At 46.3% G+C, this 22,226-nt stretch overlaps 1 protein-coding gene across 1 annotated transcript in view; it reads right to left on the reverse strand.

The window, feature by feature from the left end:
- Window positions 1-22,226, reverse strand: part of LOC309380861 (androgen receptor-like) — a gene marked incomplete at its 5' end in the record, with an annotated part of 118,001 nt that overhangs the window by 53,322 nt on the left and 42,453 nt on the right. The window contains one exon of the mRNA XM_081930955.1: window positions 10,737-10,888. Coding sequence (XP_081787081.1) covers window positions 10,737-10,888 — 152 coding nt within the window. The remainder of the gene's footprint in view (window positions 1-10,736; window positions 10,889-22,226) is intronic.

The raw sequence follows: 22,226 nt of genomic DNA on the forward strand, positions 1-22,226 counted from the left end.
CAAAGGACTTTAAGGGGACTCCAGACTTGGAAGAAGAAGAAAATGACTTAAGAGAAGAAAGCGAACAAGCTCAGGGGTGGCAGAAGAAGAAGGAAAGCAAGAATGAGAAAAAGTCATGGGAAGTGAAGATGAAGAAGGAAGGCAGCAAGAAAGAGTGTGGCTCGATGGGGCTGTTTTTTTCTTTTTTCAGACTAGGGAAACTTGCAAGCTCCCTTCCAACTTATCCCCCCCTCCCATATGGGAGTATATGTTGGTTGGATGAGTGAGTGTGGAAAGTTGTTTGTGTGCTGTGTTGTTTGGGGTGGTAAGGGGAGTTATGATGTGTGGAAGGTGGGTGGAGATAGATGGTTTGGAAGTGATGATTAAACAGAGAAGCGTAATTGGAAAAATAAATGTGTGGATGTATTGGTTTGTACCCCGGGTGCAAGAGTTGCGGCACACAGATATTTTCTTGTGTTTTTGCCTGGACTTTTTTGTGGGGGTGGAAGAACAGGGCTCACAATAGGGTTAGTTGGGAGGGAAGGTGGGGCTGGATTTATCTCCAGGCAGGAATGGTACAAAAGGAGGGAAAAGGAGAAGTGAGATGGTTGGGAAAGACATAATAAAGAATGTGAATGTTATGTGTACAACTCTTAATGTGAGAGGTTTAGGTAATCAGAACATCAAGGGCTCTTACAATTGTAGGATTTTAAAGGTCCCCAAGGGCCCTCGAGTCCAGGCCCCTGCACTACAGCTAAAGAATCCTTGACTGGTGGCCACCCAAACTCTGGCAAAACGTTCTTTTGTCAGGGCAAAATATTAACTATCATTTATGCAGAGCGTGCTCAAAAGCTTAAGATGCTGAAGCAGGACTAAAAATGCTGTATAATAAAATAACAACACAAACCAACGTTCACTCTACACATTTCCAGATGGTGACTAAAGTAAATACATTTTTTTAAAAAAATGAAAATATTTTTTATTTGCTTTTACAAATACAAATTTATAACAAAATTGTTTATACATCCATTTACAGAGATTCTCTAAATCTCCAGACTCTCACCTCCCCTTCCCCTAAGTGGGTCCTAATGACAGTGTTTACAACTGCATACCACATTTTTTTTACCTTCTAGATTGTCCATAGCTTTTGTTACTTTACAAGTGAGGTTAAAGTCCAGCTAAAGTTTTGATTTGCTTACAATGGTCACCTAAGTATATTATGAAATTTTCCCATTCTTTTTTAAAGTTCTTGTCCTCTTGGTTCCTGAGCCTCCTGAGTTTTGCCATTTTGGCCTAGTTTAGCCGCTTGGCCTTCCTTTCTTCTCTGGTTGGGATTGTTTCTTCCTTCCATCTTTGAGCTAGTAACATCTGTGCAGCTGTTGTCGTGTACAAAAAAAAGTCTTTTCTGGTCTTTTGGAATCTCAGTACAGTACCTATAATTAGGAGATCATGGACTAATGTTTCATCTGAGCTGTCTTCAAGGGGAGCCCCACATACAGCACAACAGGACAGGACAGAGAAAAAATATTTCTTGATGCAGCACATAGTCAAATCATGGAACTCTCTCCCACAGGAGCCAGGAATTAGGTCTGGAAATGAACTGGCAATCAGTTGTTTGTCTCCCTTTCTCATAACGCTATGTCAGGAATGTCCCTTTCTAGAGTGACAGCAAGGACTCCAAAGAGGGGGGAGGCAGGCTGGGGAAAAGAGAGGCTTGCTTCCTTCCCATACGGAGAGTGATGCAAGCCTCTCCCATCCTGTCAATTCTGAATATAGCGTAGGGCAGACAGAGGCAGTTTCAGAGGAGCTGCAGCCTTTAGACATTGCTCCGAGGTGGGTGGAGATGGCTCCAGAGGGGGATGGACAAACCACAGACATGGCAAAGGAGTAGGGTCCAGGCCTGGCATCAGTCCGACAGGAGGAGGGGCAGCCAATGGAGGATATCCTGTTGGAGGAGAACCCGCCCTTTAGTGAGCTCAACGACGTCTTTGGCAGATGATTGAGCTGTGAGCTCAGACGGAAGCTACTGTGTAAATACTAATAAATCTAAGCACAATTCAACTGCCAGCTTACTGCGTTCTTGGTGTGAGAGGGACATCTGCAATCTTGACATGCTACAACCTGCGGACTGTTGGTTTCTGCTCTCTTTCACTGTGCAGCGAAAGTGCTTGTCACAAGACAGGTGTTTACATTCCACAGTCTGTACTGTTGGAGTTTCCCACGGGAAAGGGAGACTGGATGTGACGTACACTGGTTTCCTGTTTTTCACTGTTCTTTGCAGTTTCAGAGTGATTCTCTCCGTGCTTTAGAGGAGAGAGGATGCATTTTCTGCTCCGGCAGAGGCAAGATGTTTTTCTGTAACATACCAGCTTTGAAGTGTAAATAAAGCAATATAGAGTATGTGGCACGTACTCCTCATCCTTCCGCTGTGCACGGGACGCTGCTTTTACCAACACATGGTTATGGGCTCCAGAGGTCGAATCGGAGTGCCGGCAAAGGATCGGAATGCAGAGGGACAGATCGGATCGGAATCTGCTCTGCGTGTAAAGATGATTGATGAGGTATGTGTTACTGCTCCGGGCAGCCTGCCAGCTTCTAGTTAATGGCTTTATGGTTGTACTTTGAACTTTTAAAGCCGTTTTGCCGGGCACAGGCAAAAGGCTCACAGGAATAAACTCCTACGCTGGGGAAATCGAAAGTAACTTTTAAATGCGCTTTTGGAATAAAGCAGCTGCAGCAATGACGCAGCAAGATTTAAAGCAGCAGAAATGACGCAGAAGGCTAATGCCAGAGTCATGATGGCCCTTCAGGATGCTTGTGGGATTCCTAAGCTCAATAAGAAAAACTATGCGGACTGGGTTCTCTATGCAGAGGCTATTCTGCGGAAAGAGGGTCTGTTTGAAGTTATTACAGACACCCCCCCCAGCTCCAGTTACAGATGCATGGGAAGCTAAGGATTCCAAAGCAAGGGGAACTCTTACATTGATAGTATCCCCAGAAGAGCTCTGTCTATTGCGTGATAAGACCTCAGCCAGAGAAATTTGGGACGCTTTGAGAGAGGCTCACTTGAGGACAGAAGCTGGATCCACTATGTTTTACTTTAACAAGCTGCATAATATGGCTCTTGCTGAAGGTGGAGATGTGCGTATACATCTGATGGAGATGCAGAATCTGAGACATGAGCTGCAACAGAGAGGACTCAACTTTCCAGAGGCTGTGTATTCCTTCATGATACTACAATCTTTGGGTTCAGGTTGGGAGTCTGTTGCAACCCAGATTGCTGTACAACCAACTGCTCAGCTGACAGTGGACTATGTTACTGCCGTGATTCTAAATGAAGCAGATCGCCGGGGTGCTAGCTGCATGGGCAAGAGGGAGACTTCACAGACGTCATCCCATAGTGCAGTGGAACCACCAGATGGCGCCAAAGCTTTGAAGGCAGTGAAATGCTACTTGTGTGGACGTCTAGGCCATATGAAAAGGGAATGCAGATATCCCAGGGCCAAGACAGAGCAGCGCAGCGGAAGCTCATCGCGTGGAAAAGGCCAGAGCAAAGGCAAAGGTCTGGTGTCCAGGACAACGCAGCATAAGGCAATGGTCTCACGCTTCACTCCAAAGGTTGCAGAGGTCCAGAAGACGTCTAGATCTTTCTTCGTTGTTGATTCAGCAGCGACCCACCACATGTGCAACGATAAGAGACTGTTCGTGTCTTTTACACCGCAGGAAGGTGCGATTCACCAGGCGGATGACCACACAATTCCCAGTAAAGGCTACGGAACTGTTGTTCTTCACAGTTTGGACTTATCGATACAGAATGTGCTTTATGTGCCGGATGCCAAACATAATCTGCTCAGCATTGGACAGCTGAATGAGCGGAACATTGACGTTTCCTTCAAGAACAAGAAGTGCACCATCACAAAGAAAAATGATTATGTGTTGTATGCTGAATATGTTGATCGTTTGTATGTTTTGTATTATGATGATGTTGTGCAGGATGACACTTGTTGCGTTGCAGGTACTAACAAAAGTTTGCATGCAGAATGTATTCACGATTTTCATAGAAAATTTGGTCATTTGCATTTTGAGGCAGTATCTAAAATGCCTGCCTTGGTTGAAGGTATGACTATTAAACCCTGCAGGTACCACATGAAGTGCAAGGCATGCGCAGCAAACAAGGTGAAAATGGCTGCGAAAGGTAAGGTGTCTAGTAGGCAAGCTACAGAACCATACCAGGTTGTTCATGCTGATTTGGTTGGACCACTAGCGCCCTCTTTGGGTGGAAATAGATACTTCATGGTTCTCATTGATGCATTTTCCAGATATATTTATGTGTACAATCTCAAGCAGAAATCAGAGGCTTTTCCTAGGTTCAAGGAATTCTGTGCTTGGTTGGAAAATGTGCATGGTAAGAAGATAAAGACTCTTTTCTCTGATCGCGGGGGAGAATTCACTTCTCAGCAGTTTGAAGCTTTTCTGACTGAGAAAGGAATTCAACACGATTTGTCTAGTCCTCGCTCGCCATGGCAAAATGGACTTGCGGAACGGGCAAATCAGACATTGCTTCAAGGGTTAAAAACCTTGCTGCATGATGCCAATCTTCCAGAGAGTTATTGGGCTGAATCTCTCTCGTGTTTTGTTTACAGTTACAATCGCAGGTTATCTTCAGCGATTGGTTGTACCCCCTATGAGAAGATGTTTGGCAAGAAGCCATACATCAAACACATGAAAATTTTTGGTTCTGACATGTGGGTTCACTCTCCACAAAACTCCAAGTTAGACAAGCGTGGATTGCATGGTATCTTTCTAGGTTATCAGAAAGGGTCTTACAGAATAATGATGACTGACTCTAAGACAATCAAGCTCACAAGAAGTGTTGAGTACAATGCAAAGTGGGGGGAGGATGTGGGAATTTTCCAAGGTTATCCTGATGACAGTGATGAGACTGAGGATAGTCAAAAGCAACCGCAACAACCCACACCCACTGATGAAGGTTCTGATTCTGAGTCTGAAACTGGATCGGGTGATTCAGAGGATTTCAGGAGTGCGAAAGCCTCTATGCGACCCTCTGAATGCTCTGATCAAGAAATGGAAGAACCATTGTTCACAATAGGTCACTTTTCTCCTAAGAAGGAAGAAGAGGAAAGTGTTGAAGACTTAAGGCTAATTCGCAGGTCACAGAGAGCAACAAAAGGCAGACCTCCAAAGAGATTTGCTGATGAGTTTGCTAAGATAGCAATAACAGCTGTTAAAAGCTCCAAGAAGGTATTTGAACCTTCAAGTTTCCAAGAAATCCAGGATTTGGATTCAAAGGAAGCTGAGCCATGGTTAAATGCCATGAAGGCTGAGCTTGATTCCTTAGAAAGGAACAAAACTTGGGAACTAGTTCCAGTAGTTCCAGGAATGAAACTGCTTGGAAGCAAATGGGTCTTCAAAGCGAAGACTGATCAAAATGGCAAGATAGTCAGACACAAAGCCAGATTGGTAGCCAGAGGTTTTGCACAGGTACCAGGTGAAGACTATCACGAGACCTACTCACCCACAGTGAGGTATGAGAGCATTAGGCTTATGCTCAAGCTAGCTGCAGAGGAGAATCTACACATTAGTCACCATGATGTGAATACAGCTTTTCTGTACGGATCTCTAGATGAATCACTTTATATGCTTCCACCTGATGGCGTACAGGTAAAACAGGGATTTGTTTGTGCTCTGAAAAAGTCCCTTTATGGTCTCAAACAAAGTGCACGGTGTTGGCACACAAAACTCACTGAAGTATTGTTTTCTCTAGGTTTTCAGCAAGGGAAAGCTGATCCATGTGTATTTGTCAAAGAGGAGGGGCAAAAGAAACTGTACTGTTTGCTTTATGTTGATGATCTTTTATTCTTTTGGGAGGATGTCACAATGTACAATAACGCCCTAGCTCAACTGAAAGAGCACTTTGACATGAAAGATCTTGGTGAGGTAAACAACTACCTATCTCTGGAAATAGAGAGAGATCAAGATGGTAACATTCTAGTACACCAGTCACGGAAAATTGCTGATGTGGTAAGCAAACTAAACCTGATGGATGCTAACCCTGTAGACACACCGATGACAACAGGTTATCAGGTAGATGACACTGAAGAAGCATTTTCTGACACTACACTGTACAGAAGTGTGCTAGGCAAGCTAAACTTCATTGCCAGATGTTCAAGACCTGACATTGCTATTAGCTGTAATTTGCTAAGCAGACAAGTCAACAATCCTACTGTTAAGGACTGGAAAGCTCTGAAACGCATAGCGCGGTATTTGAAAGGCACTATGCATTACAGACTGAGATTTAACAATCAGAAGTCTGGTGGTCTTGAGATATTTGCAGATGCAAGTTTTGGAAGTGACACTACAGACAGGAAAAGTACGTCTGGATTTTGCTATAAGTACAATCAGGGTCTATTTGATTGGTCATGCAAGAAGCAAACAACAGTTAGCTTAAGTACTTGTGAAGCTGAACTGAATGCACTGTCTTATTCACTTAAGGATTGTGAATGGTTATTACAATTGTGCAAAGACATGAAAATTCCTGTCAAATGTCCAATCCAGGTTTACCAGGACAACAAAGCATGTTTGGCTTTGCTGAATTCTGAAGGTTGTAAGCAAAGCACGAAGCACTTGCAATTGAAGTTGCAACATGCTAGGGAACGTATTCAGAAGGGACTCGTAACGGTGTCCTATATGCCAGGTAATGAAATTCCTGCTGATGTATTGTCCAAGATTGTATCAAGGGATCAACACTGTACCTATGTACAGAAGTTGGGTTTGTACTGATATTGTACGAACACGCTGCCCAGTGATGTTCACAGAAAGGGGGAGGATGTTGGTTTCTGCTCTCTTTCACTGTGCAGCGAAAGTGCTTGTCACAAGACAGGTGTTTACATTCCACAGTCTGTACTGTTGGAGTTTCCCACGGGAAAGGGAGACTGGATGTGACGTACACTGGTTTCCTGTTTTTCACTGTTCTTTGCAGTTTCAGAGTGATTCTCTCCGTGCTTTAGAGGAGAGAGGATGCATTTTCTGCTCCGGCAGAGGCAAGATGTTTTTCTGTAACATACCAGCTTTGAAGTGTAAATAAAGCAATATAGAGTATGTGGCACGTACTCCTCATCCTTCCGCTGTGCACGGGACGCTGCTTTTACCAACAGGGTACGCTGCTTTTATCCAATGAGGCCAAATGCTGCAAGATTCAGGACAGATAAAATAAATCCACACTGCCAAATATGGAACGCCTTCTCACAGGAGGCAGCAATGGCCACTGACCTAGATGGCTTGAAAAGAGGATTAGGCAAATGAACTGAGGAGGAGAGGGCTATGATGGCTATGAGCCAGGATGGCTGTGCTCTGCTGGAAGCAGTAATGCTTCTGGATATTGGTTGCTGGAAGCCATGTGAGGGAAGAGGGATAAGATCCTACTTGCAAGTTTCCCATGAGAATCATTTTGGCAGGAGAACTGCACATGCGTCGGCGTGGGTAGACGCACACCCGTCTCGCTCTCGGAACTTCACTAATTAAGAGCCTGAAAAGCAAATAACTCTCTGCAAACTGATAGCTGAGATAACTCACTGAAAACAGGGCTCAGGTCCAAGTCCTGGATTGGGGTGAGTTAGTGTTTAAAACGGTGGTTTGTCTATTTATTTGAGAAAGACTTGAGAAGGACTTAACAAGATGGCCAAGTCTTTGAAGGAGCCGGGTAAAATGATTCAGCTTTCGGAAGCAAATGTTCACACTTGTCAGGGGCAAGACAGGCAAGACTTGAAAGGAGAGTTGAGAAGAATGACTGCTACAGTAGAAAAAGTTATGAAAATAGCAGAACATGCAAAAAAGGTAGCTGATGTAAATGTAAACAAAATAGAATCTCTGACAAAAAGAATTTCACAAATGAACGACAGTGCAGAAGGAATTTAAAATTCTCTGGTATTTCTGAAAATATTGGGAATAAGGACCTGGAAAAGGAGATGTTAGAATGGCTCAAAGAACAAGGAATTGAAATTGAGCCGAATGAAATTGAGAGAGTGCACTGGGTGTTCACACCACGAGGAGGCTCTGGACTTTCTAGGGATGTAATCATGGCATTCACAAGAGAGAAGTTAAGAGATCAAATTTATAAATCACTACGGCAGAAAGCAGGCCTGCAGTTTAAACAGCGAAAGGTCATAGTGAGACAAGACTTTTCTCAGGAAACGCTTCAAGACAGGAAACGTATGTAGCAGTTTGCACAAGCTCTCTACAATCATAAAATCCTCTTTACTTGGGCCTACCCTGCTACATTGCTGGTTTTTAGAGACGGCAGGAAATATTCCGCTAAGAACCCTGGTGAAGCAAAAAAAAATGCTAGCTGATTTAGGAGTTGGACTACAAGGACAGACTGAGCAAGAACTCTCAAGTTTGGAAGAATTACAGGTAGACCAACAGGAAGAGTCGAGTGAAGAATCTCAAGAATCTCCAGTGCAGGGACAAGAGAATAAAAGAAGACGGAAGTCGAGAGGGGAAGGAAACAGAAAAAAATATATATATACTAGAGACATCTAAAATGGGCTTTTGTAAATACATATATATATATAATTTCTGATATAAACTTTCCAAGAGCGAAGGGAGAGGAGTGTGGTTCCCCAAGATACCACGAGACAGGGATCATGGAGATCCCTAACTGAGTCTCAGGGGAGAAGGGGCTTGAATGGGCCAGAATTGAAAATATAATATATGTACATAGAAGGATTCAAAAAATAAACAGTAGTTGGGATAATGGATAGATCTTTAAAGGTTTTATCTTTAAATGTTAACGGGCTGACCTCAAACATCAAACGCTACAGGGTACTGACACTGGCAAAGAAAATGAAAGTGGATATACTATGCCTTCAGGAGACACATAGAGCCAAAGCAAACAATAGACCTTTGTTATGCTCTCAGCAATGGGGCCTAATAGCAGAATCGAAAGCGCCGAATAAGGCTAGAGGGGTCGCTATACTATGTAATGCAAATCTTCGGCAGGAGGTTCTGAGCCAGAAAAAAAATAATGATGGTAGATTTATATTCTTAAAAATTAAAGTGTCACAAAAAATCTTTACAATAGCTAATATATACAAACCTAACACAAGACAGAAAAATTTTATAAAGAAAACCTTGAATAAACTGCCGCTTTACGCCGAAGGGGGAGTTATTGTTACAGCAGACTTTAATTGGAATATAAAGGACGATAGTACTTTCAGATTATCTAAATGGGGATTAAAGGATGTTTTTGAGAGGGGAAACCCCAACACCAAACCTACCTGCTTCTCCAACAGACATAAGACTTTCTCTTATATTGACTACGTGCTAATTAAATAAGGGAATGAAATCAGTGTTAGAATGGCAAAGACTATGGGAATATGGATTTCAGACCATGCTCCACTATTTGTGGAGCTGGGACTGGAAGAGGATGGAAAAAGCAGGAGATGGTGGTACAATAACCTAATAATGGCAAAAGAGATTGACAGGGAATATATCAGAAAACAAATTGGTTGGTATTTTAAAGAGAACAATGGTTCGGCCGAGATCCTGGTAGTATGGGACGCTTTTAAAGCTGTTATATTGTATACTGAAAGAGATTGTGATTAAGAAGGATTGGTACTCGGGGAGACAGGAAAAAATTAAAGAGATTGAAATTTTGCAAGAACAGCAACAGGTTAAATTTCTAAGGAGCAAACAGGAGCAGTTAAGAAAGTTAAAACAGGATTTGGATGAGTTGGATATAGTTGCGGTGTGGAAGAGAGATAATATGATCAAAAATGATTTTCAGAGAACCTCAATAGGATCATATAAGAGACTGGCAAACTATTTAAAGAAAAGAAGGGATAAACAGAGGGTGAAGGCCATTAAGACCAGAAGGAAAATACTTACACAAAGCTCTAGAGAAATAAGGAAAGCATTTACAGAATTCTATCAATCTTTATATAAAGAAGAAAATAAAAATACTAGTAGGGAAAGTTTGGGGTTTAAAGTCGAAGAAAGTGATAGATTAAGACTGAAGGAGGAAATTTCTTTGGAAGAAAGAGAGAATGTAGTTAAATCATTTAAAAGTAAGAAATCCCCAGGATTAGATGGAATTACAGCAGACTTTTATAAAGAAACAATTGATATCCTGGGTTCAGAACTTTAAAAAGTATTTAATGATATTTTAGAAGGGGGAAAGCCCCAGACACTTGGAAACTAGTGGAAATAGTAGTGATTGAAAAACCGCAAAAGGACTCTACAGAGGTGTTTGACTACGTGCTAGCAGTTTGAAAACACAGATAAATCATGTCACCTCTCCATCTTTTCTTCTCCATGATAAACATCCCTAACTCCCTTGGCCATTCCTCTTAGGGCTTAGTTTACAGGCCCTTGGTCATATTGAACACCCTCCTCCTCTGCACATCCTGGCTTGCCAATATACTTCTTAAAGTGTGACACTGAGAAATGGACCCAAGACTCCCAGTGGGGTCTGACCAAGGCAGAATAGAGTGAAATTATTATTTTCCCTTGACATCGAATGCAGCAGAGAATAGCATTAGATTTTTTTGCTGTTGCATCACACCACTGACTCACGTTGTTCTTGTGGTCCTCCAATACCCCTAGATCCCTTTTGACATGTCGTGTTGTGAAGCCAGGGGTACCCCATCCTATATTTGTGCATTGGGAATGACATCTACAGCCACCTTCTTATTTGCATTCAATCACACACATCACAAACACACAAAAAGATGAATTACCGTCAGCTGCCCTCTTGAAAAAGACTTTGCAGCTCCCGCAGGTGAGTGCTCCATAGTGGCACCCAGAAGCTTCATCTCCACAGATCAAGCATGTCTTCTGTGGTGGGAAGTAACAGTCACTGGGCAGAACATGGTCTCTTGCAGACTCCAGCCTTAGGAAGCAAAGAGGAGAAAACGACAAAACAATAGGCAAATGTGGCAAATGCCTAAAAACTACTGGATATTAAAGAATATTCCAGAAATGTTTATTAGTGTGAACTTGCAAGAAAAATATCTTAAGACAATATCCCACTGGGACTTAACTCCATGTATAATATTGTGTGGCATCCTTTCAGCAGCTGTGAGGTTCCGTAAACAGAGCCTTTAAGTTCTTCCATTTTTGTGCAATGGAAAATCTAGCTGCTACTAGAAACCAATTTAGCAATTCCTTCAAAGAGAATCATTTTGCAGTATCATCACATATATTTAATAATGCAAGTTGTAGTGATGCCTGAATTGCATGTTTAAATATTTGTGATATTTCTGCAAACCCTTTCTGCAATCCCACCATAAATTGGGGGGGGGGGGAGTACCATTAAGGGAGCAACCCGTTCAACAAAGTTGGAAAGATTGAGAATTTATGTGTGAAATCTGAACTGGTGTACAATGCCATCTGTGTTTAACCTTCAAAGACCTTTCATGTATGTAAATAGAGACAGACTTGAGTGATTTATGTGACCCAACAGTGAGTCTTCAATTCTAATTTTAAGGTCCTTTTCTGAAGTAGCGTAAAGGCAGATTGTTAAATGTACTTTCTGCTGGAATAGGTCACACCTGTCCAGATGTTCAGCATGCCTACTGTGATAAACGCAGTAACAAATTTGGCTTTGCTTGGCCCTGGAAATCTTGGGAAACGAGAAGTGCAGATTTGCTCAGGCACATTACTATGTCAGTTCTCAATGGACATGCATCTCAGTTTCCTGTTTCTGCAAGTGGCTTTCCAGAAGGTCCTGGAGTGTGAGCCCATTAATATATAACACTATGTGTTCTTAGGGCAAATATTTATTTGGGAGGTTCAGGTCCACAGTGGAAGTAACTTCAAGTTGAGGCAATCTTAATCTATTTTATTATTTTAACTTTTGTATGTTTAACAATATGGTTATGAATATTTCTCAGTTTTACTGTTTCAGCTTTTCATAAACTGATTTGAGATTTTGTACAATGAAGCGGTGTATAAATTTTATGAAATAAGCAAACAAACAAATGTCTGCATGAATAACTGTTAACTGTTAACAACCTCTCCAACATTAATGGCCCTTTGTGTCCCTTCCAACTCTACATTCTATGATTCTTTGTTTGCACTCTCCTGTCTAGGCTGATACTTGAAAATTGTACTTGGATTAAACAGCAATTTGCTCTTCAAAAGTTGGTTGCTTCATATTGATCTTTCAGTGAAAAAGAGATGCTGTTCAGGGCTTGGCACTGAGGATTCTCAGTCTGTGTTACGTGGGACCCTCTTGAAGGCAGTTTAAAAGAGTGCTTTTGAACCCCTCCAAAGACAGATGGAAACATTTCAAAGGTAGCAGAAGCAAGGGAGTGGCAGGTCCAGACATGGAGCAAATTGGACAGAGAAGCATGAAAACACCCTCCTTAGTTTCCAAAGCACTTTCTGAGGTTCAGCCCAGTTTGCATTTCCTCAAACTTTTTTTTTAACATGTTTACCTGTCTCACGGTAAGTCAATTAAATGAATACTGCCAATTACCACAGGCTATCAGGGGAGGGGGGTCTTGTGTGAGGGAAACTGCCATTCAGGGAGTCTTGAGCAGAAGTTAAACAAGGAAAGTTTGATTTCCTCCCCAAACAAACAAACACCAACCCCGAAGTTGGTGAAACAACTTTGGGTCAGGAGACACGCTCTTTCAGGTAGAACTTATTATTTAAATTAAATATAGGGACGTCACAGGCTTAAACACAGTATGACAGTCACAGCTCAAACTCTCTTTACATAAAATCAGTTTTTACACTTCAGTTTCCGTTATTCCTTTCTAGATCCTTATGCTTCAGGTCAACGCTTTGAACACAGTGTATTAATTTGGTTGACAAGGAAAGGGGTACTTTTCTTCACTTTTTTTTAAAAAAAACCCAATCCCACACCTGAAGTATTCTGATTAGTATAGCAGATCCCACTCGCTGGATCATCACCTTGTCGTGGTGAGTGGGCTTGCATGTTCCTATGACCCTTGTGAGTGAAGCCATCAGAAATCTCACATTCCCAGCAGAGGGTCACCCAAGGCGGTAAGGTCAAAGCGAAGACGCTAGACAAAGAATGATCCAAGAAGTCCTCAATGGCAGAACAGGCGGATGATAACAAGTGGTATGTTACAACGGCTGTGAAGACGGATGAAGGCTGCAGCAGACAGGAATCTACCGGTTTGTCATGACTACGTCATGCCATCGGAACAGAGCCCTACTGCGAAGACTGTGCGTTGGTCAGCGTGCACTGATATACACACATAAAACAAATTCACGCACAGGCGTCTTCCAAAAACCCAACCCCCAAAAGTCCGATGGCAATAGGCAAATGGTAATGGGGGCAGGATCATGAAATATAGAAGCCCCTGGTCATGAACCAGCACATGGGCAGTGGATACAGATTCAGTCGTTCTGACTCAAGGAACAAGGCAGTTGAGCAGCTCGGCAGCTGTATCCATGACTGAGCAGCCCTTTTTAGGATCCACTCTGCTCACCCCAAAAAGGTGGCGGGGCTAGAAAAGGTGCCCTAAACATAGTCTTCCTCCCTTTTTCCCTGACTGGATTACCGTGCCCAGTGGGGTCACCACCTAGCGGTCATAAAAGACAAATGAATGTTGGAACATGGAATATACGGACTTTGTCAGATAACACAGACAGCGAGCGTCCTGAACACAGAACTGCCATTGTTGCAAGAGAGCTGCAAAGTTTTAACATCGATATTGCAGTGCTTCAAGAGACTCGAAGAGCAGACGAGGGACAACTGAAGGAAGAAAAAGGAGGCTACACATTCTTCTGGAAAGGTCTATCTGAACAAGAACATCAAATACATGGGGTAGGCTTCACTATCAGAAATGACCTTGTGAAGCTCTGTCAGAAGTCCCTACCTGCATTAATGAGTGACTCTCAACCCTTCGAAGAAAGCTCACCAAAACCCAACAGGCTACTACTATAGGCGCTTATGCACCAGCACTGGATGCTGATGAAGACATTAAAGAAAAATTTTACTCTCAGCTGGATACCGTCCTATCAGAGACGCCTAAGAAAGATAAAATTATCCTCCTGGGTGATTTTAATGCAAGAGTTGGGTGAGATTTCGATCTGTGGCCTGGGACTATTGGGAAAGAAGGAGTTGGCAACAGCAACCAGAATGGAATCTTACTTTTGACGATATGTGCAGCGCACAACCTTGTTATTACCAACACACTCTTTCGACAGAAAAATAAATTTAAAACTTCATGGAGGCATTCTCGGTCAAACCACTGGCACCTCTTAGACTATGTTATTGTCTGTGCTAAAGATTGCCGTGATGTGCTCCTTACCAGAGCTATGACAAGAGCCGAAGACTGCTGAACACATCACCGATTAATACGCTCTATGATGGCTATCAAGATTATATCTCAATGTAGGTTTCAAGGAAAGAAACCAAGGCACAAAATGAACACTCAAGCCCTTCAAGATCCCATTAAGCGGGATTGCTTCCAAATGACTCTTAAGGACCATCTGCTTTCAGAATTCCCTGATGACATTGAGGAACACTGGACAAAGCTAAAAACATCCATTATTGCAGCCTGTGAACAAACTATTGGATACCAAACCAAGAAACACCAGGACTGGTTTGATGAGAATGACAGTGAGATTGAATGCATGATTGACAAGAAAAGGAAGGCCTTTCAGATGGCAAAGAGATAGAAACTGTGCCACTAAGAAAAAAACCTATGCCAATGCTAAGGCTGAGGTTCAAAGAAGAACCAGAGAACTGAAAAATACCTGGTGGATAAAAAACAGCTCAAGAGATCCAGCATTTAGCCGACACTCATGATGCACAGAGTTTATTTAAAGCCACAAAGACCATCTATGAGCCAATAAATCATGGCATATGCCTCCTACGCTCAGCAGACAGTATCACACTTCTAAAAGATAAAGAAGCTATTGCACTGCTCTGGAAAGAACATTACCGACATCTCCTTAATCACAACTCCCCCGTAGCTGCTGAGGTCCTCTCTCAAATTCCGCAAAAACAATTTAGAGATGAGCTTGCAGTATCTCCAAATCTGGGAGAGTTGTGTACAGCTATTAACCAAATGAAAAACATCAAAGCCAGTGGACCTGATGGGATACCTGCCAAAATCTTCAAAGTGGGCAGAATTGAACTTACACAACAACTTCACAAGCTCATCGAAAAAATCTGGGAAAGAAAAGAGATCCCAGCAGACTTTAGGGATGCCAAAATTATCAATCTCTTTAAAAAAGGTGACAGAACTGATTGTGGAAACTATCGAGGCATCTCTCTATTAGCTGCGGCTGGCAAAATTCTTGCAAGGATCTTAGCAAACCGTCTTGTAACATTATCCAAGGTGACCCTTCCTGAATCCCAAAATGGTTCTTGGCCTTCTAGGGGAACAGTGGACATGATTTTCACCCACTCAACAGCTTCAAGAAAAACGCAGAGAGCAAAACCAACCCCTGTATATGGCATTTATTGACCTGACTAAGGCTTTCGACACTGTAAATTGTAATGCCCTGTTGACTGTTGTCAGGGTTTCTGGGAGAGAGGAGGAGATGACAGAGGAGACGGAGAGCGAGTGGGAGGAGGGGCAGAAGGATGAGGAAGAAGATGACGGAATTCTGAGGGAATCCACGAGTCTAGCAGCGAGTCAGAGGATTCTCAAAAGGGGGTTACCTTAATCAAGCAAAAGGGAGGAGAAGGGAGAAGCGGAGAGGAACCCAGTGGAAGACAGACGCAGCAAGAGGCGTCTCAGCCGGAACGGAGAAAAAGGGGGTGGAGTCGTCAGCCTCTCGGAGGGAGCAGGATTAGGAGAGAACAGAGAAAGGGGGTTGGAGCAAGGTGTTCAGCCGGAAAGGGTGGAGAGCAGAACAAGGGGTGGTGTAGCGGTCGAAAGAAAGGTCAGCAGCAACGTACGCGCGCCAAGTTCAAACGTAGAGGCGCGCGGAAGTGGAGAGAGCTCAGGGGAGGAGCCCGGCCCTAAAGCCAGAAGGAGGGGGGAAGAGGCGGCAGAGGATTCAGCCTCAGGCGAGTCACGGAGAGAGGGAACCCAGGGGGGCAGGAAGACCCTGCGGAAAAGAAAGGAGAGGAAGAGGTGGTCTAGAGCCAGGCTATTAAGTTGGTGTGGAAGAGGGGAGGAGTCAGAGGGGACTTCAGCGGTCTAACGTGACAGACGTACGGCCACGATGCTGAACTGTACGAGAAGCAGAAATCTTCAATAAACTTTTCCTGTAAATAAACTGCAACGGAGTGAGGTCTCTCGTGAGCTGGGACCCGTCCTGGGTGGCCGTGACAGTAAGTCCCCTCTCAGAAAGCAAAAATTTTTTTTTTGCGAAGCTCACGAACGGGAGCAGCCATGAGCGCTGAGGAGCAGCTGGTTGCACTGCGGGATCAGGTTACCGCTCTCACGTCGGCAGTCATTGCTTCGCAGAAGAAGAATGACGACTTGGAGAAGACGTGCCAGGATTTGCAGGCAAGGTGGGAACACGCGGACAGGGCGGGGGCCCCAGGTTCCAGAGCGGAGGGCATTGCGCTTGGACGGAGGGGGGGTGCCCTGGTTCCGCATTTTAATGGCAACTTGCAAGACTATCCCAATTTCAGAGCGGACGTCGTATATGCACTGCATTTACTCCGTCACGATTTTAAAGATGAGGAGGAGAAAGTGGGGTTCATTGTTTCGCACCTGCATGGGGAGGCCAGGGCTTGGCTACGCAATCTGTGGCGCGAAGATGGACCGGCCCGTCGCAATTCAACTGCGTTCATCAAAGCGATGGATTCTTGTTTTCAATCCTCTGTGGATGTGGACATTGCGCGCCGTCAAATGCACGGGCTGAGGCAGGGGAAAGCGACTGTGCGCCAATACCACTCTAAATTTTTTGCATTGCTCACCGCCTTAGATTGGCCAAAGGACAGTAAGCCGGTCAGAGATCTTTTTTGGGAGGGATTGAGCCCCCCCATCAAGGATGAGATCGCTAGGGGGGACAGACCCCAGACCCTAGAAGACGTGGTGCAACGGGCTTTAGCTATTGGAATTCGACATGAGGGACGTCCGTGGCACGAGGAGGACGGGTCCCAAGCGCGTGCGCAAGCGAGGACTCTCCCTTTTGTGCACAGGGATTTCAGCCGTGCGCACCCCTCGCCAATGGGGAAGGACAGCGAGGAGCCAATGGAGATTGGTGGTGCTAGGGCTCAGAAGCCATCCCAGAGCCCTGTCCCTGGTGCAGCCAAAGCGAAGCCTCCTAGAGGAACCAGGAAGTGTTACATCTGTGACAGTGCGCACCATATGGCGAAAGAGTGCCCCCAGAGGCTCCAGAAGCACACTGCAGCACTGGCAACTGTAACAGCAGAGGTGCAACCAGGGGAGCAGCTTCAGGGAAACGACAGTGCCTGGCTGGAAGCAGAGCTACTGGGGCTCAGCCAGGCGGATCTGTAGACAAGCCCCCAGCATCACTGCAGAGCGTGGACCCTTTGCCTCCCAGACCGGCAGTTCTGCTCACAGCAACACTCCAGTTGCCTGATGGGAGACTCCTCGAGGTTCCAATAACGATCGATTCGGGAAGCAACGCCGACTTCGTGGGACTGCAGTTCGTTAAGCAGCACAACATGGCGCTCCTGCCTGCAACGACGCCTCTAAACGTGGTCACGGTAGACGGCAGGAAGTTGCTGGGGGGGCAAGTGGTGCAGCAAACCCCTCCCATGATGATGCAGATTGGCAACCATCGAGAACTTATTAGTTTCAATGTCACCCACTTATCGGACACACCCATCGTGTTAGGCATGAGTTGGCTGGAGAGGCACAGTCCCGCGGTTGCGTGGTACCAGCGGCAGATCACCTTTTGTTCATCGTATTGTGCTCAGCATTGCTTTCAGACCGATCAGGGAGGAGAAGCCGAGCAGCAGTTGCATCTGGGTATGGTGCAAACAGTGCCTCACAAGTACCAGGACTTCTTGGAGGTTTTCTGTGAGAAGGAAGCTGACAAGTTGCCGCCTCACAGACCTTACGACTGCGCGATTGATTTAGTGCCAGGGGCGCAACTGCCTGCTGCCAAGCTGTACTCCATGTCGGAAGACGAGATGCAAGAGCTTCGGGAGTTCATAGACCATAACCTCAAGCGAGGTTTCATCCAGGAATCTAAAGCAGCGGGTGGCAGCCCTGTGTTCTTTGTGAAGAAGAAAAACACGCCCCAAAAAAGGCTTATAGTGGATTACAGGTTCATAAACAGCTTGACTAAGCCCAAAGCTTTCCCCATGCCCAAGATTGACGACCTTTTAGCGACCGTCAGGAGGGGCAAGATTTTCACCAAGCTGGACCTACGTGGAGCTTACAATCTCATCCGCATCCGGAAAGGAGATGAGTGGAAGACCGCCATGTTCACCCCTCTGGGCACATACGAATACAGAGTCATGCCTTTCGGTCTCCAAAATGGCAGCCACGTTTTTCAAGCATTTATGCACCACGTGCTAGCAGGTCTCCTCTACAAGAAGTGTGTCTGCTTTCTCGACGATATCCTGATTTTCTCGGAATCGTCGGAGGATCACGATAAGGACGTGAGGGAGGTCCTGCAGAGGCTGAAGGACCACAGGCTGTACGCCAAGTTGGAAAAATGCCAGTTTGATGTCAGAGAGGTTGATTTCCTTGGCTACAAGTTGTCCGACGAGGGACTGGCCATGGACAGGGCTAAGGTTCAAGCGCTGTTGGACTGGAAAAGCCCTCGAAATCGGAAAGAGGTCCAGAGGTTCATCGGCTTTGCCAATTTTTACCGCAAGTTTATTAAAGGTTTTGCGAACGCGACGGCGGCTATCACTGACACCCTCAGTTCCAAGAAGAAGAAGTTCGTCTGGACCGAACAAGCGGAGCGGTCCTTCCGGACGCTTAAAGGTCTTTTCGCCTCCGAAGAGCAGCTGCTCCACGTGAATCCCGGCAGACCCATGCGGGTAGAGACCGATGCGTCAGACAGAGCAGTTGGGGCCGTTCTTTTGCAAGAGGATTCGCAAGGCAACTGGAGACCGGGTGCGTTCTACTCCCGGAAGCTCAGCAAGACGGAGCGCAATTATACCATATGGGACAGGGAGTTGTTGGCCATTCATGCAGCTTTCAAAGCGTGGCGACACTTCTTAATAGGAGCCAAGCACACGGTGCAAGTCCGCACGGATCACAAGAACTTAGAGTATTGGCGGACGGCTAAGTTACAGACCCAGCGACACATGCGCTGGGCGGAGTTCTTTGCGGATTTCGACTTCAAAATAGAATACATCCCAGGAGACTCCAATGTTATTGCAGACGCGCTGTCCCGAAAGCCGCAATACTTGGAGGAAGCAGCTCCGATCGCAGCAAAGCACATTTTCGCACCGCAGGCGTGGACGTGCGCTACCATCGCAGTCGACCTGGACGCGGTGCGACGCGCGTTGCAAAGGGATCAGTTTGCACAGTCCAAGATGGAGGAGCTACGCGGAGGGTCGCGAGACAACGATGAGTTCCAATTGCAAGATGGACTTTTGACTCGTAAGGGTGCCCTTTACGTGCCCACCGACGATCTTCGAGCCAAGGTTCTGCAACAATTGCATGACGCCCCTAGTGCAGGCCATTTCGGCAAAGAGAAGACGATGGAGTTGGTGGCTAGAGACTTTTGGTGGCCCCAGATGAGAGGAGAGGTGGCGGACTACGTCGCCAGGTGTGATATCTGCCAGAGGTCCAAACCAGTGCACCAGAAGCAGGCGGGATTGCTAGAACCGCTGGAGACACCGCAGCAACCGTGGGAGAGGGTAGCGTTGGACTTTGTTACGGACCTGCCCAGCTCCAGAGGTAAGACGGCGGTGTTAGTGGTGGTGGACTTGTTCACCAAGATGGCGCATTTCATCCCTTGTGCCAAGGTGGCGACGGCAGAACAGACCGCAAAGCTCTTCATCGATCACGTCTTCAGAGTGCATGGACTTCCGCAGTCCGTCTTGTCCGACAGGGGGCGCCAGTTTGTTTCCACTTTCTGGCGAAAGCTTCTGGGCATCTTGCACGTCAAAATCAACCTGACATCGGCGAGACATCCACAAACCAACGGTCAAGCGGAGAGGGTCAACGCGATCATGCAGCAGTACCTGCGGTGCTACGCCAACCAGCGACCTGCGGCGTGGGTGGACTATCTGCCGATGGCTGAATTCGCCTACAACAACACGAAACACGCATCCACCGGGGTGACGCCTTTCTTCGCGAACAATGGCCGTCATCCCAGAACCTTCCCGAGATTTGCGGCACCAGGAGGGGGGGGGCCTCAAGATGCCGACCAGTTTGCAGCGGAGTTGCAAGAGGTGCACGAGGAGCTGCGGAGACATTTGGAGCTGGCAAAACAGGCGTATAAGGTGCAGGCCGATAAGCACAGGAGGGCGGGAGAGGACATCCAGATTGGGGACTGGGTGTGGTTAGCGGCCCACGCGATGCCGGCCAGGTCATTGGCCAAGAAGAAGTTAGGACACAGGCAGCTAGGGCCATATCAAGTTGAGGCTAAGATCAATCCGGTGGCTTTTCGTCTAGCCCTTCCGGAGGGTTCCAGGGTGCACCCGGTCTTTCATAGGTCGGTGCTCACTCCCTACAAAACCCCACACAGGTTTCAAGAGTCAGGAGCACTCCCAGAGCCACGTAGGAGGGCGCCTGAGGGGGGGGAATCGCCAAGACCGGAACCTCTTAACGAGGTCACAGAGATACTGGACTCGAGATGGGGGGAGGAGGGAGTTGAATATTTTCTAGCCAGGGAAGGCACTCCGGCCTCTGCCAATAGCTGGGTGCCGGGTTACGCGTTGGACGAACCCCTGTTGAAGGAGGAGTTCCATGCACTTTTTCCGCACAAGCCCATGCCCGAGGAGTATTTTGATGATTGGCTTTTCACGCCCACTTTGTCAGACAGCACGTTCGAGGGTTTCTCCTCACCCGAGGGCCATACGCCCGAAACAAGCCCGACCAGGGATCCGAGACTGGGGGGGGAGGAGACAGGCCCTTGTTGGTGGGTGGATCAGCCAAGGGAGGCATGGAGTCAGAGATGGATGGTAGGTCCTTGGCAGGCAGCGCCAGGAGAAGCAGTGATGGAGGAAGAGACTGTGAGGTCTGTGGGTGGGGAACCCGAGTTCGAACACACATATACGGAGATGACAGAGGAGAACGTTGAAGTGGACAACTTGTATCCTGAACCGACCCCGGAAGAACCACGTTTTCCTCAACCTGCACCCGGCGAGCGGGAGGGGGGAAGGGGGGGCTTCGAGGGGGGGATGGATGTCAGGGTTTCTGGGAGAGAGGAGGAGATGACAGAGGAGACGGAGAGCGAGTGGGAGGAGGGGCAGAAGGATGAGGAAGAAGATGACGGAATTCTGAGGGAATCCACGAGTCTAGCAGCGAGTCAGAGGATTCTCAAAAGGGGGTTACCTTAATCAAGCAAAAGGGAGGAGAAGGGAGAAGCGGAGAGGAGCCCAGTGGAAGACAGACGCAGCAAGAGGCGTCTCAGCCGGAACGGAGAAAAGGGGGTGGAGTCGTCAGCCTCTCGGAGGGAGCAGGATTAGGAGAGAACAGAGAAAGGGGGTTGGAGCAAGGTGTTCAGCCGGAAAGGGTGGAGAGCAGAACAAGGGGTGGTGTAGCGGTCGAAAGAAAGGTCAGCAGCAACGTACGCGCGCCAAGTTCAAACGTAGAGGCGCGCGGAAGTGGAGAGAGCTCAGGGGAGGAGCCCGGCCCTAAAGCCAGAAGGAGGGGGGAAGAGGCGGCAGAGGATTCAGCCTCAGGCGAGTCACGGAGAGAGGGAACCCAGGGGGGCAGGAAGACCCTGCGGAAAAGAAAGGAGAGGAAGAGGTGGTCTAGAGCCAGGCTATTAAGTTGGTGTGGAAGAGGGGAGGAGTCAGAGGGGACTTCAGCGGTCTAACGTGACAGACGTACGGCCACGATGCTGAACTGTACGAGAAGCAGAAATCTTCAATAAACTTTTCCTGTAAATAAACTGCAACGGAGTGAGGTCTCTCGTGAGCTGGGACCCGTCCTGGGTGGCCGTGACAACTGTCCTTCTGAAAATTGGCTGTCCAGATAAATTTGTAAACATCATTCGGCTCCTCCATGATAATATGACAGCAACAATTGCAGATAACAATGGCTCTCAATGTGAAATATTCACAGTGGGATCAGGTGTTAAACAGGGTTGTGTTATTTCTCCAACTCTATTCATTATTTTCATTGCCATGATACTACACTTTGTCGAAGGGAAACTCCCCACCAGAGTAGAAATCATAT

The sequence above is a fragment of the Podarcis melisellensis genome (genome assembly GCF_964234715.1).
Source record: "Podarcis melisellensis genome assembly, chromosome: 12".
In the NCBI taxonomy this organism is placed as follows: Eukaryota; Metazoa; Chordata; class Lepidosauria; order Squamata; family Lacertidae; genus Podarcis; species Podarcis melisellensis.